This window comes from Kryptolebias marmoratus, linkage group LG12, assembly GCF_001649575.2.
Source record: "Kryptolebias marmoratus isolate JLee-2015 linkage group LG12, ASM164957v2, whole genome shotgun sequence".
In the NCBI taxonomy this organism is placed as follows: Eukaryota; Metazoa; Chordata; class Actinopteri; order Cyprinodontiformes; family Rivulidae; genus Kryptolebias; species Kryptolebias marmoratus.
Genome location: NC_051441.1, coordinates 4,590,692 through 4,612,325, shown reverse-complemented (window position 1 = coordinate 4,612,325; position 21,634 = coordinate 4,590,692). Strand labels below are relative to the sequence as shown.

At 41.0% G+C, this 21,634-nt stretch overlaps 2 protein-coding genes across 3 annotated transcripts; both read left to right on the top strand.

The window, feature by feature from the left end:
* Positions 1–676: 676 nt before the first annotated feature.
* On the top strand, positions 677–4,137 carry phospho1 (phosphoethanolamine/phosphocholine phosphatase 1). 2 transcript variants are annotated; one of them, XM_017429424.3, is made up of 3 exons: positions 677–814; positions 1,269–1,339; positions 2,358–4,137. In XM_017429424.3, exon 3 carries the CDS (start codon positions 2,406–2,408, stop codon positions 3,156–3,158), a length of 753 nt encoding a protein of 250 aa, XP_017284913.1. In that variant the 5' UTR covers positions 677–814; positions 1,269–1,339; positions 2,358–2,405; the 3' UTR covers positions 3,159–4,137. The 2 variants fall into 2 exon arrangements, with proteins under 2 accessions (XP_017284913.1, XP_017284912.1); XM_017429423.3 differs by having other exon boundaries at positions 2,226–4,137.
* Positions 4,138–5,749: 1,612 nt separating this feature from the next.
* Positions 5,750–18,527, top strand: eftud2 (elongation factor Tu GTP binding domain containing 2). Its single transcript, XM_017429503.3, has 28 exons — positions 5,750–5,899; positions 6,484–6,597; positions 6,686–6,848; positions 7,459–7,537; positions 7,662–7,737; positions 7,906–7,971; positions 8,055–8,090; positions 8,204–8,294; positions 8,533–8,615; positions 8,723–8,889; positions 10,034–10,158; positions 10,236–10,299; positions 10,373–10,463; positions 10,596–10,731; positions 11,124–11,251; positions 11,413–11,606; positions 11,691–11,802; positions 11,889–12,029; positions 12,149–12,250; positions 13,072–13,154; positions 13,341–13,427; positions 14,067–14,193; positions 15,340–15,427; positions 15,562–15,680; positions 15,909–16,003; positions 16,100–16,253; positions 17,998–18,105; positions 18,198–18,527. Exons 2-28 carry the CDS (start codon positions 6,493–6,495, stop codon positions 18,291–18,293), a joined length of 2,916 nt encoding a protein of 971 aa, XP_017284992.1. The 5' UTR covers positions 5,750–5,899; positions 6,484–6,492; the 3' UTR covers positions 18,294–18,527.
* The last annotated feature ends 3,107 nt before the right edge of the window (positions 18,528–21,634 follow it).

Here is a 21,634-nt window from a genome sequence, read left to right as displayed (position 1 = left end):
GCTTTCTAATGAAATGAAAACTCTTCATCCATCACCTGCTGCTCCAGTAGCTTCTCTGCTGGTGGTGAAATGTTCAGGTCTGGTTGGCGGATGGAACCATTTTGATACTGAAGAGGGGTGTGCATGAAGAATAAATCGCTGTTAGGATGGGGAGTGAAAATCTGCGGGCATGTTGGCTTTCAGCGAGAGACAAAATATGTTAACTGTCCTATAAATAAGGCGGCTGCCACTCCCTAGAGACGCAGCTGGATAAACTTTAATGAAACTTTTGGGAAACAATCACTGAATGCACATCTACAATTCAAAATGGCACCAAAATGTCACTGAGCTGAAGGTTGGTGTGGTAGCTGAGCATCATCACCAACACATGCTCTGAGCCCTCCTGACGTCACATAACGTCTTTGGCAAAGTTTGACCAGAATAAGTTTACTGTATCTGTCATTTCTCATCATAATGGTGGATTAAAAGGCAGGCATGCGAGGCGGCGGGCGATATGCATTCCTCCAAGGAACGCTGGGCCTTTAATTGTTGCAAACAGAGACCCGACAGAGTTCTGCGGGTTTGTTCAGGAAGAAGAAGGTTTCCTTTCAGTCGTGTCCTCCCTCCTCCAGAACCCCCTCAGCGCTTCAAAGTACCGTGAGCGCGCGCGCAGTTCGCTGCTGTTAAATGGGCGGACCCGGGAGCGCGCGGCGCGTTCACGGCGGCTGTGGAGCGGCGCATAAAAAGTCCGCGAGCCGGCGGCCCGGCTGGACTCCCGCAGACCGAACCGGACCGGACCGGACCTGACAGACACCGGGGACCGGAACCACTGCCGGTGACACATTTGAATTTTCTTTTATTTGTGTTTTTTAGGCCTAGAAATCTCAATTTTTAAAACGCTTTTTACAAACTGTCGCTGAGGTTTTTTTTTATCTCATAGAAACAGGTTTGTGGATAAAATTGGCAGCTGGACAAATCGTGAACAGATTAACCTACATGCAATTTATTTCTTAATTACTCAAAAGGAGAATGCTGATTTGACAACCCTGACCCTAATATTATAATTATTATTATTAGTTTGCCTATTAGGTCGTTTATTTCTGAAGACATATAATTAGTTTTCAAACAATATCCTTTGAGATTATGCCTAATTAATTTATATTATATATGAATATAATCAGAGGATTAAAAGGCTTTTTAATTGATCTTTGGGTCTGATTTTTGAAAGTTCAAACCATGTGACTCCACATCTGTTCTCATAACGAGGGCGTATTTTCCCAACCTTACAGGCTCAACCAGCCTCCCAACTTGAACAGGCTTGGCGGGTTCAGGTCAGGACATTCCCAGGCAGAAATCTAAGGTATGCTTCTTTGTTTTAACCCAGTAATGAATCTGTCATTAATCAGTTTGCACGCACAGTCTGCACGGCTTCCCTGTTTTGTTCACTTCTGCTTTACGGGGACTTCCACCTGTTTTGTAATTGGAGATTTTTTTTTATTAGAGACCAGGTGAAAGATTCCTCCTCTGGGCTGAAAGGTACTCTAGTTGGCTGTTAAAGGTACTCTTTGCAAAATATGAACCCAAACCTTAAACAGATTATCCCTAAACTGTATCAGATTGTGCAGTTTAAAAGCGTTTACTCCAGCAGTGATCCAGATATACTGAGGTTCAGCTCAGAAATGTGGGTCTGCACTTAACGCAAACAAAGCTCTGGGCTGAATCCAACAAAAAACATAGAATCTGGAGTCGTGTGATTGAGCTACAGTATGCTGGCCGAAGTCTGCGTGTTTTAACAAACGTGAACGAATTGAGGAGAAGATGTTTGGGTGGAAATATAAACTAAACACAAAAAGGAAAAGAGAAGGATCAGGTAAGACAGCTGGTGAGGATAAATATGGGGATCAAGCATTTAAACGAACCGAGCTTTTGCAAAACATCTCCAAGACCACCAAGTTTACCGTTCCAGCCATTTTCAGTCACTTCGGCTGTTTAAGTAAATGTATACAAATAGCAGCTGGCATCCAATCTCATATTTTGCTTTTAATTTAAAGACATTACCTATGGATATGAGAAAAATATTGTGCAAATTAAGTTTATTACTTTATGGACTATTTTGTCTGGTCTTCATGATTTTGCAATGAGTACCTTTTATGTAGTTTTCATGCTTTTTTTTCTTAAATTGGCTCGTTATCTTCAACGGTTTTATTTGCTGCCACCTAAATTCACGTTTGTTTTATCACCCAAAGCTTTCCAGTCCTGCAGTGGCTCATTTTGTGCACTAAGGAGTGCACGGGTGGAGATAGAATTGATGCCACTTGACAACATTTCTTGTGTCAATGGGGGATTCAGTCTTCAACTGCTGTTATGTCCCACCTCAGCCCCCAGGCGAGGAGGAACCCCACAGGTCCAGGCGCTCCGAGGTCACCATGGCCTCCAATTCAAGCAAGCGCTTCCTCATCTTCTTTGACTTTGATGAGACCATCGTGGACGAAACCAGCGACGACCAGGTGGTGCTGGCCGCCCCCGGTCAGCACCTGCCCAGCTGGCTGAAGGACACCTACCAGCCCGGCCGGTACAACGAGTACATGCAGCGCGTCCTGGCCTACCTGTGGGAGCAAGACGTCACTGAGAGCGATTTGCGCGGCGTCATGGAGAAGATCCCCGCCACCCCCGGCATGCTCACCCTCCTCCAGTTCCTCCGCGTGCGGCGGGCTCAGGACTTCGAGGTGGTGCTGGTGTCCGACTCCAACACCTTCTTCATCGAGTCGTGGCTCCGACACACCGGGGTCCGTCAGGTCTTCCACCGGATCTTCAGCAACCCGGCCACCTTCAACAGAAACGGGCAGCTGATCCTGCGGCCCTTCCATTCCCACGACTGCCCGCGGTGCCCCGTCAACATGTGCAAGCAGGCCGTCGTCAGGGACTACGTGACGCACAGGACACAGGAGCGCGGACGACCTTTCCAGAGGGTCTTCTACGTCGGGGACGGGGCCAACGACTTCTGCCCAGCGCTCACCCTCGGAGCCCGAGATGTGGCCTTCCCGAGAAAGAACTTCCCCATGCACCGTCTGATCACGGAGACCCACGAAGCCACGCCCGGGGTGTTCAAAGCGGTGACGGTGCCGTGGACCAACGCAGAGGAAGTGGCGGCGCACCTCAAGAAGCTACTGGCAGAATAGAGAGAGGGCCCGAGAGTGCCCCATGCTCAAAGAGGGGGATTAGTTCAGCCAGTAACTTTAAGTCATAATCTCAGGTAAAACTGTCAGAAATTACTGTTCAAAGCAATAAAGTTTATGTTAGGGCTGCACAATATATTGAAGATTTATCATCATCGCAATATCAGTATCGAAAAGGACTTCTTGGTCTGCAATAAGTCATAAACCAGTATATTTTAAGTACCATGCATTCTTGTTCTGCGTGTTAGTAAAATATCTGGTGAATCCAACAGACTCTCTGACCTGGATGTCCACACCTGGTTTAGATGACAGGGACGACAGAAAAGAAGTTGAGGAAAATGTGGGTTTTATCGCAAATTGATATCAACCGATAATATCGCACATCGCGAGTTTTTCCGATATCGTGCAGCCCTTCTTTATGTGTGAGTTTCCCTCAGTGTCCAACTGTGCCTCAGTCCAGTCTCTCCTGTTTAAGTTCAAAGGTCGTTTGTCCTAAAAAACCTTGTGGCCTAAAGTGGAAAGCCAACGTTACCAGACACTTTAAAAGTTAAACAAATCCTGTAGCCATGAAGAGTTTTAGAGTATTTAATGAGACTATAAACATGTTTTGTTTTGCACATTACAAGCTAATGCTGATGTTTCTTGTATTTACTTTTGCCATGCATTAAAATATTTAAATGATTGATTAGGACCTCATTCAATAATATTTCTAAATGTGTTTTGTTTTTGGCAAAAAAACAAAACACTTTTGAATATAAATTGACTAATAAATTATAACCTATAGTCTCTCAAAAGTGATAACAGCCACCTGATGGCGATGGGCATTTAAACAAGATTATGTTTTTTATCAGTTTAAGAGTTTGTTTGTTTGTGTCACAGTTTTTTCTCTGTAACTTGTTTATCGGTTTGTTTTGTCTTACAAAATGAAAAAAAACAATAAATAAATAAAACACACCAGCAGGAATAAAGCCATAACCTGAAACACTGTCTGTGTCTGAATTATTATCAGCTTTAAACATATTATTATTCATGGAGCCATTATATAGGAAGGCCACTTTTAATGACTTCTTTTTCTTCAGTAAGGACTGAAAAAAAACCTCCTAAGTCATTCCTCATTTCTTTATATTCTGTTTCCAAGCAGCCAGACTGTCTTGTAATCTTTCTTGATCAATATTTCCTTAGGCATCCTGAAGATCTTTCAGTTTTTCTTTGGGCTTCAGCTGCTTTTTCACTCATTTTTAGCTCAGGATTTGATCATTTCCCTTAGGAGTAAATGAATGTTAAGATACTTGACTTTAATTTATATCATTTGAGCATAAAAAGCTCATATCTTTAAAGAATCTGTGTTGTTGACACAAGCAACTTGGCAAGGAAACAACTTTAAATAGGATCTTTCAGCACTTTGTTACCAGCAGCCTGTCATAAACCCAACATTTGTTCCTATTTCTTTAGTTGAATCTATGAATTTGACCAATAAAAACAGTTTGACATACAGAAAATAGAATTTTAGCACAAATAATGTGATTCCCAAAGATTTATAAGCTGAAAACTTGACAGGATCAAATGAAGGCACTTTCAGATATCTGTTTGTTTTGAAGCCTGACAGTTTTTTTGTCCTGCACCTATCCACTGCTTTAATTTTCTTTAAGTACATACTGCACAATACGCTGTCATGGTCAGTACAAAAAAACGGCTAAAGTTTGTAGAGAATTTTTTTAAGGACCTTTAGAAAGCTTACAAAACTGTTGAATCAAATGTTAGATAACTCAGGACTTCTGCACAGAAGTGTACATGTAAAGAAATGCTTTTTGTTTGAAATGACGTCAGGTCTTAGAATAATTGCTGACAACTCTCAAATATTAATGACTGCACAAATTGTGGTTTAGTCCTATGACTGAGGCACGCTTTGGAAATCAAAACTTAAGCAATATAACAGCTAAAAGTATTCTTCTTCTTCTTCTTAATAACAACAACAATAATAATAATAATGTTTGTTAAAGCCTACTTCACTGAGGAAGTCTCTTCACTGCATCAGTTTGTAAGTTAATCAAAATACTGCAGGCTAAAACTTATTCAAAGTCTTATTTGATTATTTTAATTTAAATATATTTGAGAAGCAAATGTGCACAATCCGTTTTTCCACATAGTTTATTTATTTGTCTTAGCTCTCAATCGTAGTATTTTTGGTCCTAAATTAGTTTATCATGCCATCTAGTGGTGGAATTTAAAGTTGGAATTTATACAACTTTTAGGCCACCAGTGAACATTTAAAATATTTCATTTGTTATGCTTTTGACCCACAGCATTAATTATTCCAGTTAATTAACTGGTAGCAGTTCTAATTAGGCATCCGAGATCATTAAAACTTATAGAAACAGAGTTGCTTTTGTTTTTGCAGAACATAGTTTTCTAGTTCTTTATTAATTCATAGTGTAGAGCAAACAGTAATTTCAAAAACAAAAGTGTAAGAAGATCCAGAAAACCTTTAAAAAGTGCCATGAATGTTGTTATTACTGTGTTTGTAAATTAACAAGGGTTTGGGGTTAATGAGGATTGGAGGCAATGACGTGTTTGTCCGGCAGGGGGAGACAGCTCTTCACATAAAACCATAGAAGAAGAAAAGCGGCTGTGTCGTCTCACGCGCATGGCGTTACATGAATGAATATTTATCCAACGCTTGTAAAACCTGAATTTTACATCGTTTGGAGTTAATATTTATTTTTCACTTTTAGATCAAGTTAAAGGTACGTGTTTTAGCAGCAAATAAGTTGTAGCTTTGTGCTAAAAGCTGTTAGCTAAGCGCGAACAACAACAACGTAACTCTGACGTTGCGCGCATTCTGTCGCCTGTTAGCCTGCTAGCATGCTAGTTTGTTGTTAAAATACTATATTATTAACACAAGTAAAGCTTTTTATAATCATATTAGACTTTTCGGTTTGATCTGTTTCCAGTCAATGGAAGGTATTCATGAACCAAAACACAAACTCAATTGTAAATACTCTGTGTGACATTCAGTGTTAGCATTAGCTTTTGTGCTAACTTTACAAATAAAAACACTTTGTGTCGCATGGAAAATATTCTGCTGAGAGGCTTAAAAATTCAATGGATTACGACTGAAATCATACCATAGATGCACGTTTGGTGGCTGTAGGTGCAATCAGTGGGAAACTACTAAAAGGCTGCTAAATCAGATGTTATTGAATGTAATTTGAAAGCCATTATGCTCTGCTGGCTTCTTAATTTCTTACTGGCTATTTCTTATGCATTTCTCTTTGCTGCTTGTTTTTGGTTTTAGAATTACTTCTAAAACATTTCAACTCTTGCTCAGTTCTTTAGGATGGAGGCTGATTTGTACGATGAGTTTGGGAACTACATCGGTCCAGAGCTGGACTCTGACGATGATGAAGATGAACTGGATGCAGAGGACAGAGATGTTGATGAGGTACTCCACAAACATGCTGTCATGGCCCTGTAGCAGTTGTTGTTTTTCTTATTGCTCCCTACTCAAGCCCGGTGTTTACTCTGTGCAGGGGGATGAAGACGATGACGATGAGCCTGCAGATGCTGATGAGGATGTCCCGGGCATGGAGGTGGTCCTGCATGAAGACAAGAAGTACTATCCCACAGCGGAGGAGGTTTATGGGCCGGAGGTGGAAACTATTGTTCAGGAAGAAGACACACAACCTCTCACAGGTTAGGGATAATAAAATGCTGATTTGCAAATTTATAGTGTTGTGGCTTGACCTGTGAATTAAAGTAATGATTTGTCAGAATCATAAACATATACTGTAGTTTTACTTTAACCATCATTATTTTAACTTAACTATTTTACACTAAGATGCTTTATAGAGCAAATAATATCTTTAAATAGTTGTTTTAGCAAGATTAGGCTTCTTATTTTGACTGGGGGCTGCGGTAGCTCAGTGGCCAAACGTTATCCTGAGACTGTAGGTTCGAGCCCAGGTTGTCAGAAAAGGGATGCTAAAGCAAGTTCAAAGCTAGATTTAATGTTAAACAAGTCCTGAACTGAGTTTGGTTTTACAGCCAGCAGTCCACTAAAGAACCACCTCATTATGTCAACTTCAGATGTCTTGTTCATTATATTGTTTGAACCTCCCTTAGGTGAATTTTGAATTTTTGTGCATAGCTGTAGTGGAACTAGACAGCAGATTTATTCACACAGATAAGATTGTCAGTATTTTTTTTTCCTCTAAATGGATGCAGTTATTTTGCCTTGATCTGTGTGTTCTGTGTCTTTTAACATACCTCACTGTTTGTATCGTTTTCTGTCTTTTTGTTTTAGAGCCCATCATTAAGCCCGTGAGGCACAAGCAGTTCACTTTGATGGAACAGGAGTTACCGGTCACTGTTTACGACATGGAGTGAGTACCCTGTGTGGAATCAGAGATGTTAAATTCTGAAGAAGTATTGATGAAATGATGCTAATCACGAATCCAGTTGAATGATGTGTGTTTTAAAATTGTCACTTTTTTTCTTGTTTGTTAGATTTCTTGCAGATCTGATGGACAGTCCTGAGCTGATCCGTAACGTCACCCTCTGTGGCCACCTTCATCATGGCAAGGTTAGCCTTATTGCTGCTTCTGATTCAGCCTCATTACTTTTATTCGTAGTTTGGTCATGTCCTGGCTGTTCTGCTTGAGTAGACAGGTTTGAAGAGTCTTAGCATATGCTTCTAACATGACTGTCTTTTTCAGCTCATTGGAATCTAATAAATGTGTTTTTCCTTCAGACCTGTTTTGTGGATTGCCTGATTGAGCAGACACATCCAGAAATTAGGAAAAGGGATGATGCTGATGTGAGTGCTGTTGACACTAATTTGATTTATTTACATTTCGTGTATAACGCACTGATGACCAACATAATTTGAAACTTTTCCAGCTCCGGTACACAGACATCCTTTTTACAGAGCAGGAGGTAAGTGGTTTGATTAAACTTTGGAATGATGTAGCTCAAAAGTAATTTACATCAGTTTCAGTTTGTTCTTTGTTTACGTTTCTTTTGATTGTGTGTGGTTTATATTTTCATAGAGAGGGGTTGGCATCAAAAGCACTCCTGTCACGATGGTCCTGCCTGACTCCAGAGGAAAATCTTACCTTTTCAACATCATGGATACTCCAGGTGTGTTTGTGTGTTTTGTAGCGACCTGTGCATTCAGCCATCCAGCTCTGTTCTCTAATCTTTTCGTCTGGCCATCTTGTAACCTCACATACAGGTTAAATAGGAGTACAGTAGGTTTAGATGGGCGACTTTGATGTAGGCAGAGTTTGATGGTTTAGATGTTGCTACTCACTTTGAATGCATATTCTAAGACTAAATATGACAGAAAAGTGACATCAGGTTTCCATTTGCTTTAAAGGCCACGTGAACTTCTCTGATGAGGTCACATCTAGCATGAGGATCTCGGATGGTGTTGTCCTTTTCATTGATGCAGCAGAAGGAGTGAGTTGCCTCCTTCACGTTCTCCTGAATCAGCTGTATTCTGCAAGTATTCTGATGTTCGTAATTCATTTACTTGACGTTGATTTTTGCCCGTCTCTGCTGTTCAGGTGATGCTGAACACCGAGCGTCTGATCAAACATGCAGTCCAGGAGCGCATGGCCATCACCATCTGCATCAACAAGGTGGATCGGCTCATTGTTGAGCTCAAACTGCCTCCCACAGATGCTTACTACAAGCTTCGGCACATCGTGGATGAGGTTAATGGTTTGCTCAGGTAATTCTGCAAATCTGGCTTGTTTTAGTGTTTGGAGAAGCTGAAATCTTTAATAATGTGCAAATAATTAAAACAAGAGTCACATAATCTTTATTGACCTTTTTCAGACATGATATAGGACATAAGAATGGCATTCGGGTCACTTTAACATAAATCTTTCCCATAAATTTATTCAGACCTGCCTGTAAAAGTGAAGGAAGCAGCCACAGTGTGCATGCAATATTTATCATTTGCATAATATTGATGGTAAATCAAGTGAGTAATTTCACAGTGGTGTCATTTCAGTGTCACAGTTTTCTCCCAGCATCATGACACACATTTATTATTTAAGCATGCCAAGTGCACGGTCGGTGCATAAATCATACAGGCAGTGGATACAAGCAGCTTTTCTACATGTTTAAGCTGAAACCTTCTGTGTTAATCTCATCAGGGTTCTGTTGCACTGCTGCAACAATGTTGCTGTCAACTAAAGAGAAACCTGGCATGTAGCTTAATCGGCACAGCTCTTTCAGATTTGAGCATATCATCATACAGAACTGTTAAGTTTTTATAGTTTTCAAATAACATAATTTTTCCATAAAACATCATACCAAGTTGAGAAGCAAACAGCAGATTAGGATGTAGGAGTATTAAGACACCTCAGTAATGTAAAAATGAAGGTTCCTGATCTGCTGTTTCAGATGATGAATCCTGGTGTAGTCGTCATGCCTCTAAGGCAAACGAATTGGCCATTCAGAAGAGTCTGTTATCAGTTTTTTTTTCTTTTGGCACGTCATGTTGTTGAAAATAACCTGTTGTGTTCTGCTTTTGGTTTTCTTTGGTTTAATTTTTAGTAAATTTTTAAGGGATCTTTTAATGAATATTTACTCTTTTTAATCGCCACAATTGACTAAATACCACTTATAAGTAGTTGACAGTTCCTGAGCAAATTCTACCGGTTTCAAGAACATCTCATCTTCTTTGCTTTATGCAGATCAGCGTTTTTACCTTTTTGTGTTACAGTGGTCTTTAATGAAAAAGCACCCAGATGTTAGTTCAGACATGACTTTAACACATTCCTCTGAAAGCTCTGACTCACAGCCTGTTGTGGCAGTCAGACAGAAGAGTCTCCGGTTGGTGACTGGACACCTGTTCTCCTTTTCAGCACATATTCTACAGACGAGAACTTGGTGGTGTCTCCTCTCCTTGGAAATGTCTGCTTTGCCAGCTCCCAATACAGCATCTGTTTCACCCTGGGGTCATTCGCAAAGATCTACTCTGACACTTATGGTAAGAAGACTCATCTATCGTAATTAATTTATTTATTTGGTACCAGATTAACTCCTGTCTCCTGTTTGTGTCTGTAGGTGATATTAACTATAATGAGTTTGCAAAGCGGCTCTGGGGGGACATTTACTTTAACCCAAAAACGTGAGTAGCCGGTCTCTTTCAGCAGCATGAAGCAGTTCCTTTTACCCACGTTTGTTTTATTTTTTCTGTTTAGTCGCAAGTTCACAAAAAAAGCTCCCAGCAGCAACTCTCAGCGCAGCTTTGTGGAGTTTGTTCTGGAGCCTCTCTACAAGATCCTCTCACAGGTTTAACACGTCTTACTTTTATTTATTTTTTTCTAGCAAATGCAACGCAACAAATTCAATTTCGTGTTTCTCCAGCACTCAGTCCAAACCCGCTCGGTGTGTAATCCTTCCCCAAATCCTCTTTGTGTCTAGGTGGTCGGGGATGTGGACACAACTCTGCCCCGAGTTCTGGATGAGCTTGGGATCCACCTGACAAAGGAGGAACTGAAACTGAACATCAGACCTCTCCTTCGACTGGTCTGTAACCGCTTCTTTGGAGAGTTCACTGGTACGATCTAATTTTGACTTGACTTAGACTTTTAAATGTTCCATTTATATTTAAGATGTCATATTTTAGCATGGGATGAATAAACATGGCTTCTGAAAATGCCTAGCAAGTTTTAATTTACCTAAAAAATAAGGTAAATATATATATATTTTTAATGTGTAGACACATGTTTGCTTCTTGACTATACATATATTTGTTTGAAATATTCATTACTGAAGCTGGAAATAAACTTCTCAGAAGCAAATAAAATGTATTAAAGTATTAAACATAGTTTGCTTCAACCTGAAGAGGCCATAATTGCATGATTATCTTCATAATATGAAGATATTTGCTCGTCCTTTTTGGACTTTGTATAAATCTGCCTCAAAACTGACAGGTATTGTTTTCTGCAGGCCTTGTGGACATGTGTGTCCAACATGTCCCTTCACCACAAGAGGGTGCTAAGACGAAGATAGAGCACACCTACACGGGAGGTCTCGACTCGGATCTGGGAGAGGTCATGGCCGAGTGTGATCCTGACGTGAGTAAAACGGCGGTGATGAGAAGCTGGACAATTTAAACTGCCCAAAGCTGCAGTCGTTCTGTTGAAAGTCTCAAAAAAGATTTCTTGAATAAAGAAGTCGGAGGGCTTTCCCGTCTGGTTTTCATCCCCTCTTCTGTCTTCATGTCCTTCGTCCTCAGGGTCCGCTGATGTGCCACACCACAAAGATGTACAGCACCGAGGATGGGGTGCAGTTCCACGCGTTTGGCCGGGTTCTGAGCGGCACCATTCAGGCGGGTCAGCCGGTGAAGGTGCTCGGAGAGAACTACACGCTCGAAGATGAGGAGGACTCTCAGGTCTGCACTGTGGGTCGTCTCTGGATCTCTGTCGCCAGGTACGCTTCTGAGGGGTTTAATATTTAGTGGAGCCGTAAACCACCGATTGGTTAGTAAATTTCTCATCTCTAACACTATTTCAGATACCAAATTGAGGTGAATCGAGTGCCTGCAGGGAACTGGGTGCTGATTGAAGGCTGCGATCAGCCAATCGTGAAGACGGCCACAATCACAGAACCCAGAGGGAACGAAGAGGTGAGAGATCCACGAGGGGAAGAAAACAGCTCTTAGATGTTTAGGAATATGAGCCAAAGTATATTTAAAAAAAACCTCTCTTCCAGGCTCAAATTTTCAGGCCGTTGAAGTTCAACACAGCATCAGTAATTAAAATCGCAGTGGAGCCAGTCAACCCGTCAGAGCTGCCAAAAATGTTGGATGGCCTGAGGAAGGTCAACAAGAGTTATCCTTCTCTCACCACAAAGGTGCGTCTGTGCACAGGGAGTCCACCTGGGCCAACTCTGCCATTACTGTAACTTCAAATATATATGTTTTTTTTATTAGTTTGGTGTTTGGGGGGCTGAAAAATCAGTTTGTCTTTCAGGTGGAGGAGTCTGGAGAACATGTCATCCTGGGGACGGGAGAGCTTTACCTGGATTGTGTTATGCATGATCTGCGGAAGATGTACTCTGAGATTGACATTAAAGTAAGTAAAGTTATTTTATGTGCTTTGTAACTATAAGGTTACTTACAGGAGTGAGTAAAACATTATCTTTGTAGATTACATCAACTACCTTTATTCTGAAAGTTGATAAAACTAATAGTTTCAGGTTTAGTTTCTTCTGTTTTTTTATGATTAAACTACTTCCACATATTTTGTGCTATTTTAACCTTCATCAAAACTCTCAGCTTGATCAGTAATAGTTTTATGACTTTTAGTGTTTGTAAGTTTTATGCTTTTTGAATTATTTAACTTTATTTACAAACATTTTCCTCATAGAAAAACATTCAATTTTCTTCAGTTCTTTAAAAAACATTGTTTTCTGAAATCGTACTTCAGCATATTTTCTCTATTTTTGGCTCTGTTTAGTTTAGGCTTTAGCTAATAGCTTTTAGCTATGATTTTACTGCATTTAACTTTCAGCCGTTGTTGCTAATTTTAGCCTTTAGTGACAGTTTTTAGCATTTAGCTACACTTTTGCTAATTTTATCTTTAAGCAGCTGGTTTACTAATTTTAGCTTTTGTTCTGCCTGTTTTAAAAATTGGTTCTTTAGTAAATGTTAGGGGTGTCATTCAGCACTCACGCTGGATTTTTTTGCAGAAAACGTAACTTCTCTAGTTCTAATTTAGGTCTGTTAAACAAAGAAAACTATAAATGTTGAAGAAATTGTTTGGGTTTTATCTTCAGCTTCTCTTTAACGCTATAATGATTTATTTCCACTTGAAAGATCTTTGCTTTTTCATTAGATAGTAAAAATAAATCCAGTGTGCACAGATAAAGCTGTTTTTGTTTTTGTTGCCCACAGGTGGCTGACCCAGTTGTGACTTTCTGTGAAACAGTTGTGGAGACGTCGTCACTTAAGTGCTTCGCTGAGACGCCCAACAAAAAGTGAGAGTTAAATTTAGTATTTTTTTAATCTGAGGGAAGTTTACCGGATTATTCATTCCACTCAGCATCTGTAGGTTTGTAGGTCTTTATCTTTAAGAGTTTCTGAATGTGTCCTTCCCTCTAACTCAGCTTCTCCCTGACTCTTAATGAGTGATTGACAACTGAGTGATGTGATGTGATTGACAGGAATAAGATCACCATGATTGCCGAGCCCCTGGAGAAGGGACTTGCTGAGGACATAGAGAACGAGGTGGTGCAGATCACGTGGAACAGGTACGAACCATCCTGCTCTGCAGCTAAATTGACTTCTTAATTAACTGAAGTGATTTAGTGTGGATTTCATGTCAGACGGGCACATTTTACTTTGATGTCGGCTTAATAATTCCTCCACTTTTCTGCGTCTCTCTCTGACCGTTTATCCGTTTTTCATCCTTTGCGGTGATAAATGAGAAGACATTTATGAATGAGGATTGGCTCATTAATTAAATGCTCTCGTAGAAGATGGTAGAAGACTGAATAAGTCATTTTAATTAGTTATTGAATATGCAACTTAACTCTTAATTGTACGTGTGTGCATTTCAAGTTCTGGGTTTGCATCTGAGAGCAGGAATAAGAAAAACCTAATTGAGTTAACTCACCTTAGCATATTGATTATTTTCTCTCAGTAATTAAATTAAGCACTAAAAGCAGACATGTTTCCCTCTTGCATGAAGAGCATGCCTGATTGCATATTTTGCTGGTGAGAAGCATCCTATCTGCGAGGCCATCTGGACCCAGTTGTGTCGGCACGAAGCTGCAGTGCCACACACACCTAACGTGCCACCCCCCCTCCTCTTCCATTAACCCCGCTGTCCCCCGAACAAAGGGATCTCTTTGACGTTCCAGCTGACACTGTCCTGCTTTGTTGAACAGGAAGAAGCTGGGAGAGTTTTTCCAGACAAAATATGACTGGGATCTGCTAGCTGCCAGGTCCATCTGGGCCTTCGGACCCGACACGACGGGACCAAATATTCTTGTAGACGATACGCTGCCTTCAGAGGTGGGTTTCTATCGATCTGTGTGTTGTAGTTTAACATTTAGTTATCAGTTTATTCCCTCGCTGTCGTTAACTGCTGAACAAGTCTGAACTTTCTTTCGCTAAAAAGGGTCTTATTATGAAACCTGTACCTCTCTCTGCTATGATATATATCCCTCCCAGCTCATAGAAACCCCTAAAAATACAACTTACATGTTTTTTTGTGCCAGTTGGTTTGATCATATTCAGTCTGCAGCTACAAAGTAGTTACTTTCCCAGATCAGAACAATCCATCTTGCTTTTGTTTTGTCTTCTCCCAACTAACCTCCAGTCGTGTTGCGTTCACTGTACCTCTGAAATGAAACGTTCAGACCTAAGCTGTACCACGACCTCTGGGTCAAACAATAGCTTTTGCTTTGTAAAATATTATCAGGCTGCACAGTTTCAGGATCAGTCAGTCGTGTTTAATTTATCGGAAAATGTTGAAAATACGTTTATAAAAACTTGATCAACTGTGCAATCACGTTCCTTTACGGTATCAGAATGAACAACAGTTAACTGAACGTTAGTAGTTAGTTAATAACACTGGAATAAAATAAAATGTTAGGTGGTTTTTGCAATCCTGCTGCAGTTTGTTCTTCACTTTGGAAGCTTAAGAAACCTAAAATCAAATATATTTTTATATATTTCCCAGTTCACTTAAACGTCTCACCGCTCTGCTTACTATGTTGCTCAGTTTTTATTACTTTAATTTACATATATTTATTTTCTGCCCACTTATCTGACTTATTGCTTGGCTATTGAACTATAAAACTATTAAATAGTTATTGGATGCTGCTGGTCCTGAGCACTAACTTTGTTTTCATTTGGAAACACGAAAAGTCACAAAGAAACCATGAATTTAAAAACGGGTTAAGTGTTAATTGTTGTTGTAGTGTCTGTACTAGCTCCTGTTTATCTGTTTGTTTTCCTTTTACATCAGCAAATAACTAAAATAGAAGACAGTTTTTTGTAAATAAATGTGAAATGCATTTTGTTTATTGCTGTAAAGCTGAATTTTTTTAATATATTATGTATAATGATGGAGTAATCCAGTCAAAAGTTGAATAGCTGATAATAAATTGGTGTTCTGTCTGCAGAGCAGTGTATTAAAGTGTGTTTTGTCTGCAGGTGGACAAGGCGCTGCTGGGTTCTGTTAAAGACAGCATCGTTCAGGGCTTCCAGTGGGGCACCAGGGAGGGACCTCTCTGTGACGAGCGTAAGTCTTCACCTCCAGGCTGGTTTCTGAGAACGAACCTCGAATCTTTTGTTTGTTGGTTCAGACGTTGTGCATGAAAGGAAAGGAAACTGCTGCGTTGTTTGAGCCTGACTGAGTGTTTTTGCTGCTTTCAGCCATTCGAAACGTGAAGTTTAAGATCCTGGATGCTGTGATCGCTCAGGAGCCTCTTCACAGAGGAGGAGGTCAGGTCATCCCTACAGCCAGGAGGGTGGTGTACTCTGCCTTCCTCATGGTGAGGCCAACCTTCCCTCACCTGATTTAATTCAACCCCTTCAGGCTTCACTGTAATCCACAGCTTTGTAAAATCTTCCACTCCTTTGATTCAGTTGTAAATTTTGCTGACATGCTGCATGTTTTTGCTTTTTGTTTTCTGTTTTCAACCTCTTTGCCTCCCGGTTTTAACCATTAACAGCTCTACATGAGAATGCCATGATCTTTTTTCTCCTCCTCCGTATTCCAGGCCACTCCCAGGCTGATGGAGCCCTATTACTTCGTCGAGGTCCAGGCTCCGGCTGATTGCGTGTCTGCGGTCTACACGGTGCTGGCTCGAAGGAGGTTCGTCTGTCGGCCCAAGCAGAAACTTCCATTCAGATAATATTTAAATTATTTGTTAAAGTTGAACGTTTTGGTGTTTTTTTTTTAATCCAACAGGGGTCACGTCACCCAGGACGCTCCCATTCCCGGTTCCCCTCTCTACACAATTAAAGCTTTTATCCCGGCGATAGACTCCTTCGGCTTTGAGACAGACCTTCGCACCCACACACAGGGTCAGGCCTTTGCTCTGTCCGTCTTCCACCACTGGCAGGTGAGAACGTGGACACAAACTGCTTTCAGTCTGTTATCTCAGGGAATTTGAACAAAGAATTGATTATAAATGTGACAAACATTGAGATAGTATTTATGTAGAGATGTCCTAACAACTTCCAAGTAAAACACGTAAACATCTTCACTTTTACGTGTAAACCTGAAATGAAATCACAGATGTTTGTTTACCTAAATGGTGCTAACACTTAGTTGGATATTATTTGCGAGTGTTTTTTTCCATCACGGGAACAGGAAGTTCCAGATGTCCGTGCAGGAGGTGCACTGCGAGCAGCAAACAACATTAAACGACAAAGCGATTCTGTGTCCTCGTGTCACTCGTGCGGTCACTTACTCACACGAATCCTGCAGCACGTTCCCCCGCTCGCTTTCACGCACTATGTGGCCAACCTCGTGCACACGTCTGCCACTTCGGTTAAACCGCGTTTGAGCCAGACTGCAGCGGAGTGTTGAGTCATGACTTTTTAATATTTGTTAGGCTGTCTGTCTGCTCTTTCTGACATGTTTGTGTCTGCCCTCTGCAGAGCCGTGTCACTGGAAATTAGCTCCACTTAGTTTAGGTTAATGTTTCACCACAAAGACATGACTCTGCGAGCGGACGTTAGATGTAATTTCCGTTCCAAATTATTTATGTTATATCATCCAAACTAATGTTTTCTCCCCTTGAGGTGAAAATGAAAGTGTCTGACATGAAACTGGACATAAATTATTTATGTTCACACTGGAAAATACATGCATCATTGTTACTGTAATCCTATGGAGATGAGCTAAATTAAACACGACTGATTGAGGTTCTTTTTTATTAACAGCATTTCTTATAGTATCAGAGTTGGGTTTTATTCAAATGAATGAACTCATTTAACATCAGCCAGCATATCATTTGGATGACGTTTGGTCACTTTCATGCATTATTTCTATATTTCCCATACTTGGATTGCAAAAGAAATATACATTTCCTTCATAAAAACTCTCCAAGACTTTTATTAGTCATTGCCATGACCATCTGTAGATTTATTTATTTATTTTTCTTTACAAATTAGCCACAAAGTCTGCACTGGACACAATCACTGCTCCGGATCTTCTCCGGTGCTTCGGTTTGCAGCACATATTGATTCAGCTGCCCTAGTTAATAAGAATAACACACAAGTCCCTGAACTGCCTTGTTTGGCCCATTAAACAGAAAAGGCCCCCTCATTAGTTGGATCATGTATTGGCATTCTAACAGTAAAATGATGAGTTCCTGTTATTATCAGCTCTTATCCATCTGTTGATTGGGCTTCGGCCACTCCATTGATTATATTTTCCTGTTAAAATCTCTCCCTGAGGCTCAGGAAGTCTTATTTAGTCCCCTCCTTCCATTCCGAGCGAGCCTTATTTTCCTCCTGTCTCTCTTCCCCTATATGAAATGCATCTTATATTTAATGTAACAAGACATCCTGTGAAGGTCATGCTGCAAACTGCTTAGTATAATGGATTTAGTGGCTCGTTTCAACTCGACCCGCTCACGCTGCCGTGTTGGTCGCATTCGATGGAGTGACGGCACTTTCACGCCGCTCCTTCCATCACGGTGATAAACGCTCTCCTGACTCAGTAACAGCGGGGCAGACCTGCCGCTGAATCACTCAGAAAATGAAAGGCTGAAAGTGGCCACTCAGCTTGTTCGCACTCCGTTTGTTGGGTTTCACGTTGTCGGTTTGTTTGAGTGTCTCGTCTGTTCGTCCTCTAAGATCGTTCCTGGCGACCCCCTGGACAGAAGCATCGTGATCAGGCCTCTTGAGCCCCAGCCTGCCCCTCACCTGGCCAGAGAGTTCATGATCAAGACCAGAAGACGCAAAGTAAGGTTTCTGGATACCCGATTGTCTCCTGAAATAATTAAGAATGCTTTTGCTTCACCAAAATATATATTTTGTAATTTGTTGCTATGCAGGGTCTGAGTGAAGATGTGAGCATCAGTAAGTTCTTCGACGATCCCATGTTGTTGGTTCTGTCCAAACAAGACGCCGTGCTTAATTATCCCATGTGAGATGACAACATTTACCTCAGCCGAAACCTCCACCTCCACCGGACGTCCAACAGAAATCCTACTTTTAAAACGAATATTTTGGATGAAATTTTACCACAAAAAAATATAAATCTTAGAGCTCCATATCTGCTTTTAATTTGTTATCCTGGGGGAGGATTTACTTTCATTTACAGATCAGGTGTTAACCGTCAAAACATTACATAAGTTTGTTCCTTCTCTCTTTTTTTTTTATATGTACAAAATATTTTTGTTTTTGTAGAATAAAATGGCTTTGAAGTAAGAAAAAGTTGATGCTTTGCGTTTATTGTTTCAGAACAGCGGTTCCTTAAAAAACTCAAATGAACTTTAAAAATGATCACCAAAAACATATTTAGCCTTAACTGTAGTAGTCAAATGCCTAAAACCCATTTATAAAGTTTAAAAAACTCTGATTAAGTGCCTTATTGCAGTTCCTGCAACATCTTTTGTGTGTGAAAGGCAGATAAGTTTTAGAAAGGATTGTTAACATTTATTTTACAGGATTTATGTAAAAGATGAGGATGAAATCAGTGTTCGGTGGGAGCTTGAGTTTAATGTTGAATTTTGGGTCTCTGCAGAAATTTGATGGTTTTGTGTCGGAGCAGTGTTGATGGTGACGGCAGGCAGGAAAAAACCCAAAGTTAGTTAAAGTAATAACTGAGAAAATGTGTTAGCCAGCAAAGGAAAGGATATTTCAATTTAAAATTATATTATAATTTATATGAAAATGGTAAATTCTGTTCAGACTAAGGATATTGTTTCTAAAACTGAAAAAGCTGATGAAACATTTTTTGCATGTTTTTCTAGATTCAACATATCTGAACCACAAAATGAGGCTTCCATGAACCTCTTTAAAGACATTAAACTCTGCCTGCAGGAATGTTTTGAACAAAACTAGTTTTTAACAGAAGAACAAATGAGGATTCTTGCCTTTTTTTTGCGTCTATATATCAGACTTTTCATTTTATGTACCACGATTACAGATCTGTTAAGTTGCACAAAATTGTTGGGGCAGATTTATAGCTCTGTTTCCAGGCGTGCAATTTAGTATTTTCTGTCTGAAAATACCACAGTGCCAGCATCCTTTCGTCTTGCAAAACGCTTAGTCTTAAGATGATCTAGCCAAGCCTGAAAGAAGTAAATAAAATTCCCAACTTAACGGCAGAAAAGTGAGTTATGCTGCAGGACGCAGGACTGAAGGTGTTATTGGATGTGAGACTTAATGCACAGAATCTGACCACCGTCACTTTTCCTGATAAAAGATGAAGCTCTGCAGGGTGGAAGCGTTTCAGCTGAGGGGAGATTTATCAACGGCGCCGTTTTTATTCATTTACAGGACCGGGATTCAGCTGCACTTCAGGATGGATCGCGGCTTAAGTTTTTGTCACACCTTGGGAAGACTTTGATGTCTGAACGGCTCAGTCCTTCATCACTCACGCGCTGACAATTCCCTCCAACGGAGCTCGAGGTGTTGTAGACGGTGAAGGTTAGAGCGCAAACAGGAAGAATCAAATGTGGCTCCAGCGACTTTTGACATTTACACTGAATGTCAATCCTGTCCAGGAAGACGAGTGATTTATTCTTTTTTCTCCTCTTTCAGGAGAAATGGGTGATGGGGTTGTTCTGCCCTTTTCAAATGCAGAAGGCAGAGATTGAGGAATTTAGGTGCCTTTAGAGTTTGCATCCGTCTGCTTCATTAGAGCGTGGTCAGCTCTGCACATGTGTTTAGCAAGCGTGCGCTCAGACACGGCTGCTTCACCCTTCCCTCCTGAGCTGAGATCGTGCCTGGCCCCGGGCGCTGAGATGGATGGCAGCAGTTCTTGCCGGTCTGAACACAAGGCCCTGGAGCACTTGTTACAATCTGTGGTCCCTGTGCTAAATATAGACCGGAGCAGGCTGTGGTACGGTCAAGTCGGGCCTCAGCTTCATTTGCTCCCAACCACCTCATCTGTCACCTTTCCCTCCAGTGGATTTGTACTTCCTGTCCATCTTGTCCCATCTCGCTGCAGCTCTGCTCCTCTGTGTCTCCGTCGTGTGTCAGGGACTCAGTCACACTTGTCCCTCCCTGCTAACATCATGAACAAATCGTTCTCCGTACAATCCCGGGCTAGAAGCACGGGAAGTTCAGTCCGGCTGCATGTAAACTGTCTGCTGATGGTGAAAAACACGACAACGAATCATTAATGGATCTCATGGATGAACGAAGCTGTCGAAGGTTGAGTCATCCTCCAAATAATAATATCACGACTACAGCAGCCATGAAGAGACAAAACAGGGTGCGAACAGGATTCAGCACAGAGCTGAGTGATAAAACAACCACAGAAGCAGCAGGTTTGATATCGCCCGCCGTGAAAATCTGGTGTGGTAGTAGCTAAAAGTCATCCTCAACACACGCTCTGAGCGCTAACATCTCACAAGATACAAGGTCCGACCAAAGTGATTATAATTTCATCTCTTATAAGATCATTTTAGTTTAAAACTCTAGCATGAAAGGCGGCGGGTGATATGCATTCCTTCGAGGAATCCTAGGCCTTTTGTTGGTTTCTGTTTTCTACCACTCTCTGTTTGACTGTTTTGTTATTTTATGGGATCTCTGACAGTCCCTCCATGAACTCTGGGACATTAGGACACCCTCCTCGGGTCAAGGGCCTGTTGTTTATGATTTGCATAAAACTGATGCAATCCAACATGACAAATAACAGCTGTTTCGCAACAATAAATGGTAGTGTCAGTTGTCTTGTCTGTAATTAGCAAGAAGAGGGGCTTTCACACATCTTCAGAAAGCCTCTGGTTTACTAACCTGGATCTGCAGCAGCTTCCTAACCTTCCCCGAGTGCATCCTTGCATTCCAACTCTGAGGCATTACATCACGTTCTGTTATCTCCCGTCCAGAAGGTCTGTGACAGTTTAAGATCTGGCAAGGTCGAGGTTGTGAGCAGGCAGTTTTACACACACACACACACACAATACAAAAATTGCTCAACCTTCAGCTGCGTGACTTCTTCCGTCCTGGTCATCTGAAGGATCTACTGAATCGTTCCTTCACTTTTGTTTTACAGGAACGAGACTTGTTTGTTTCTTCACAGGAAGAGTTTGTGGCAGCTCGTGCACACATGCCTGCAGAATCGGACGAGGCTGGGTAAACTTATGGGCCACTTTAGAACAATCAGGCTTCAAACTGAAAACAACCAGTGGTTACAGTTTACCCAATGAGCCATATGAGTCCTGCTCCTCCGGGGTTCCTACAAAGACTGGATGAACACTCTCAGTCAGTCTAAGCTGGTGCTAAACACAAAAACATCTTGGAACAATTAAAAACCTTA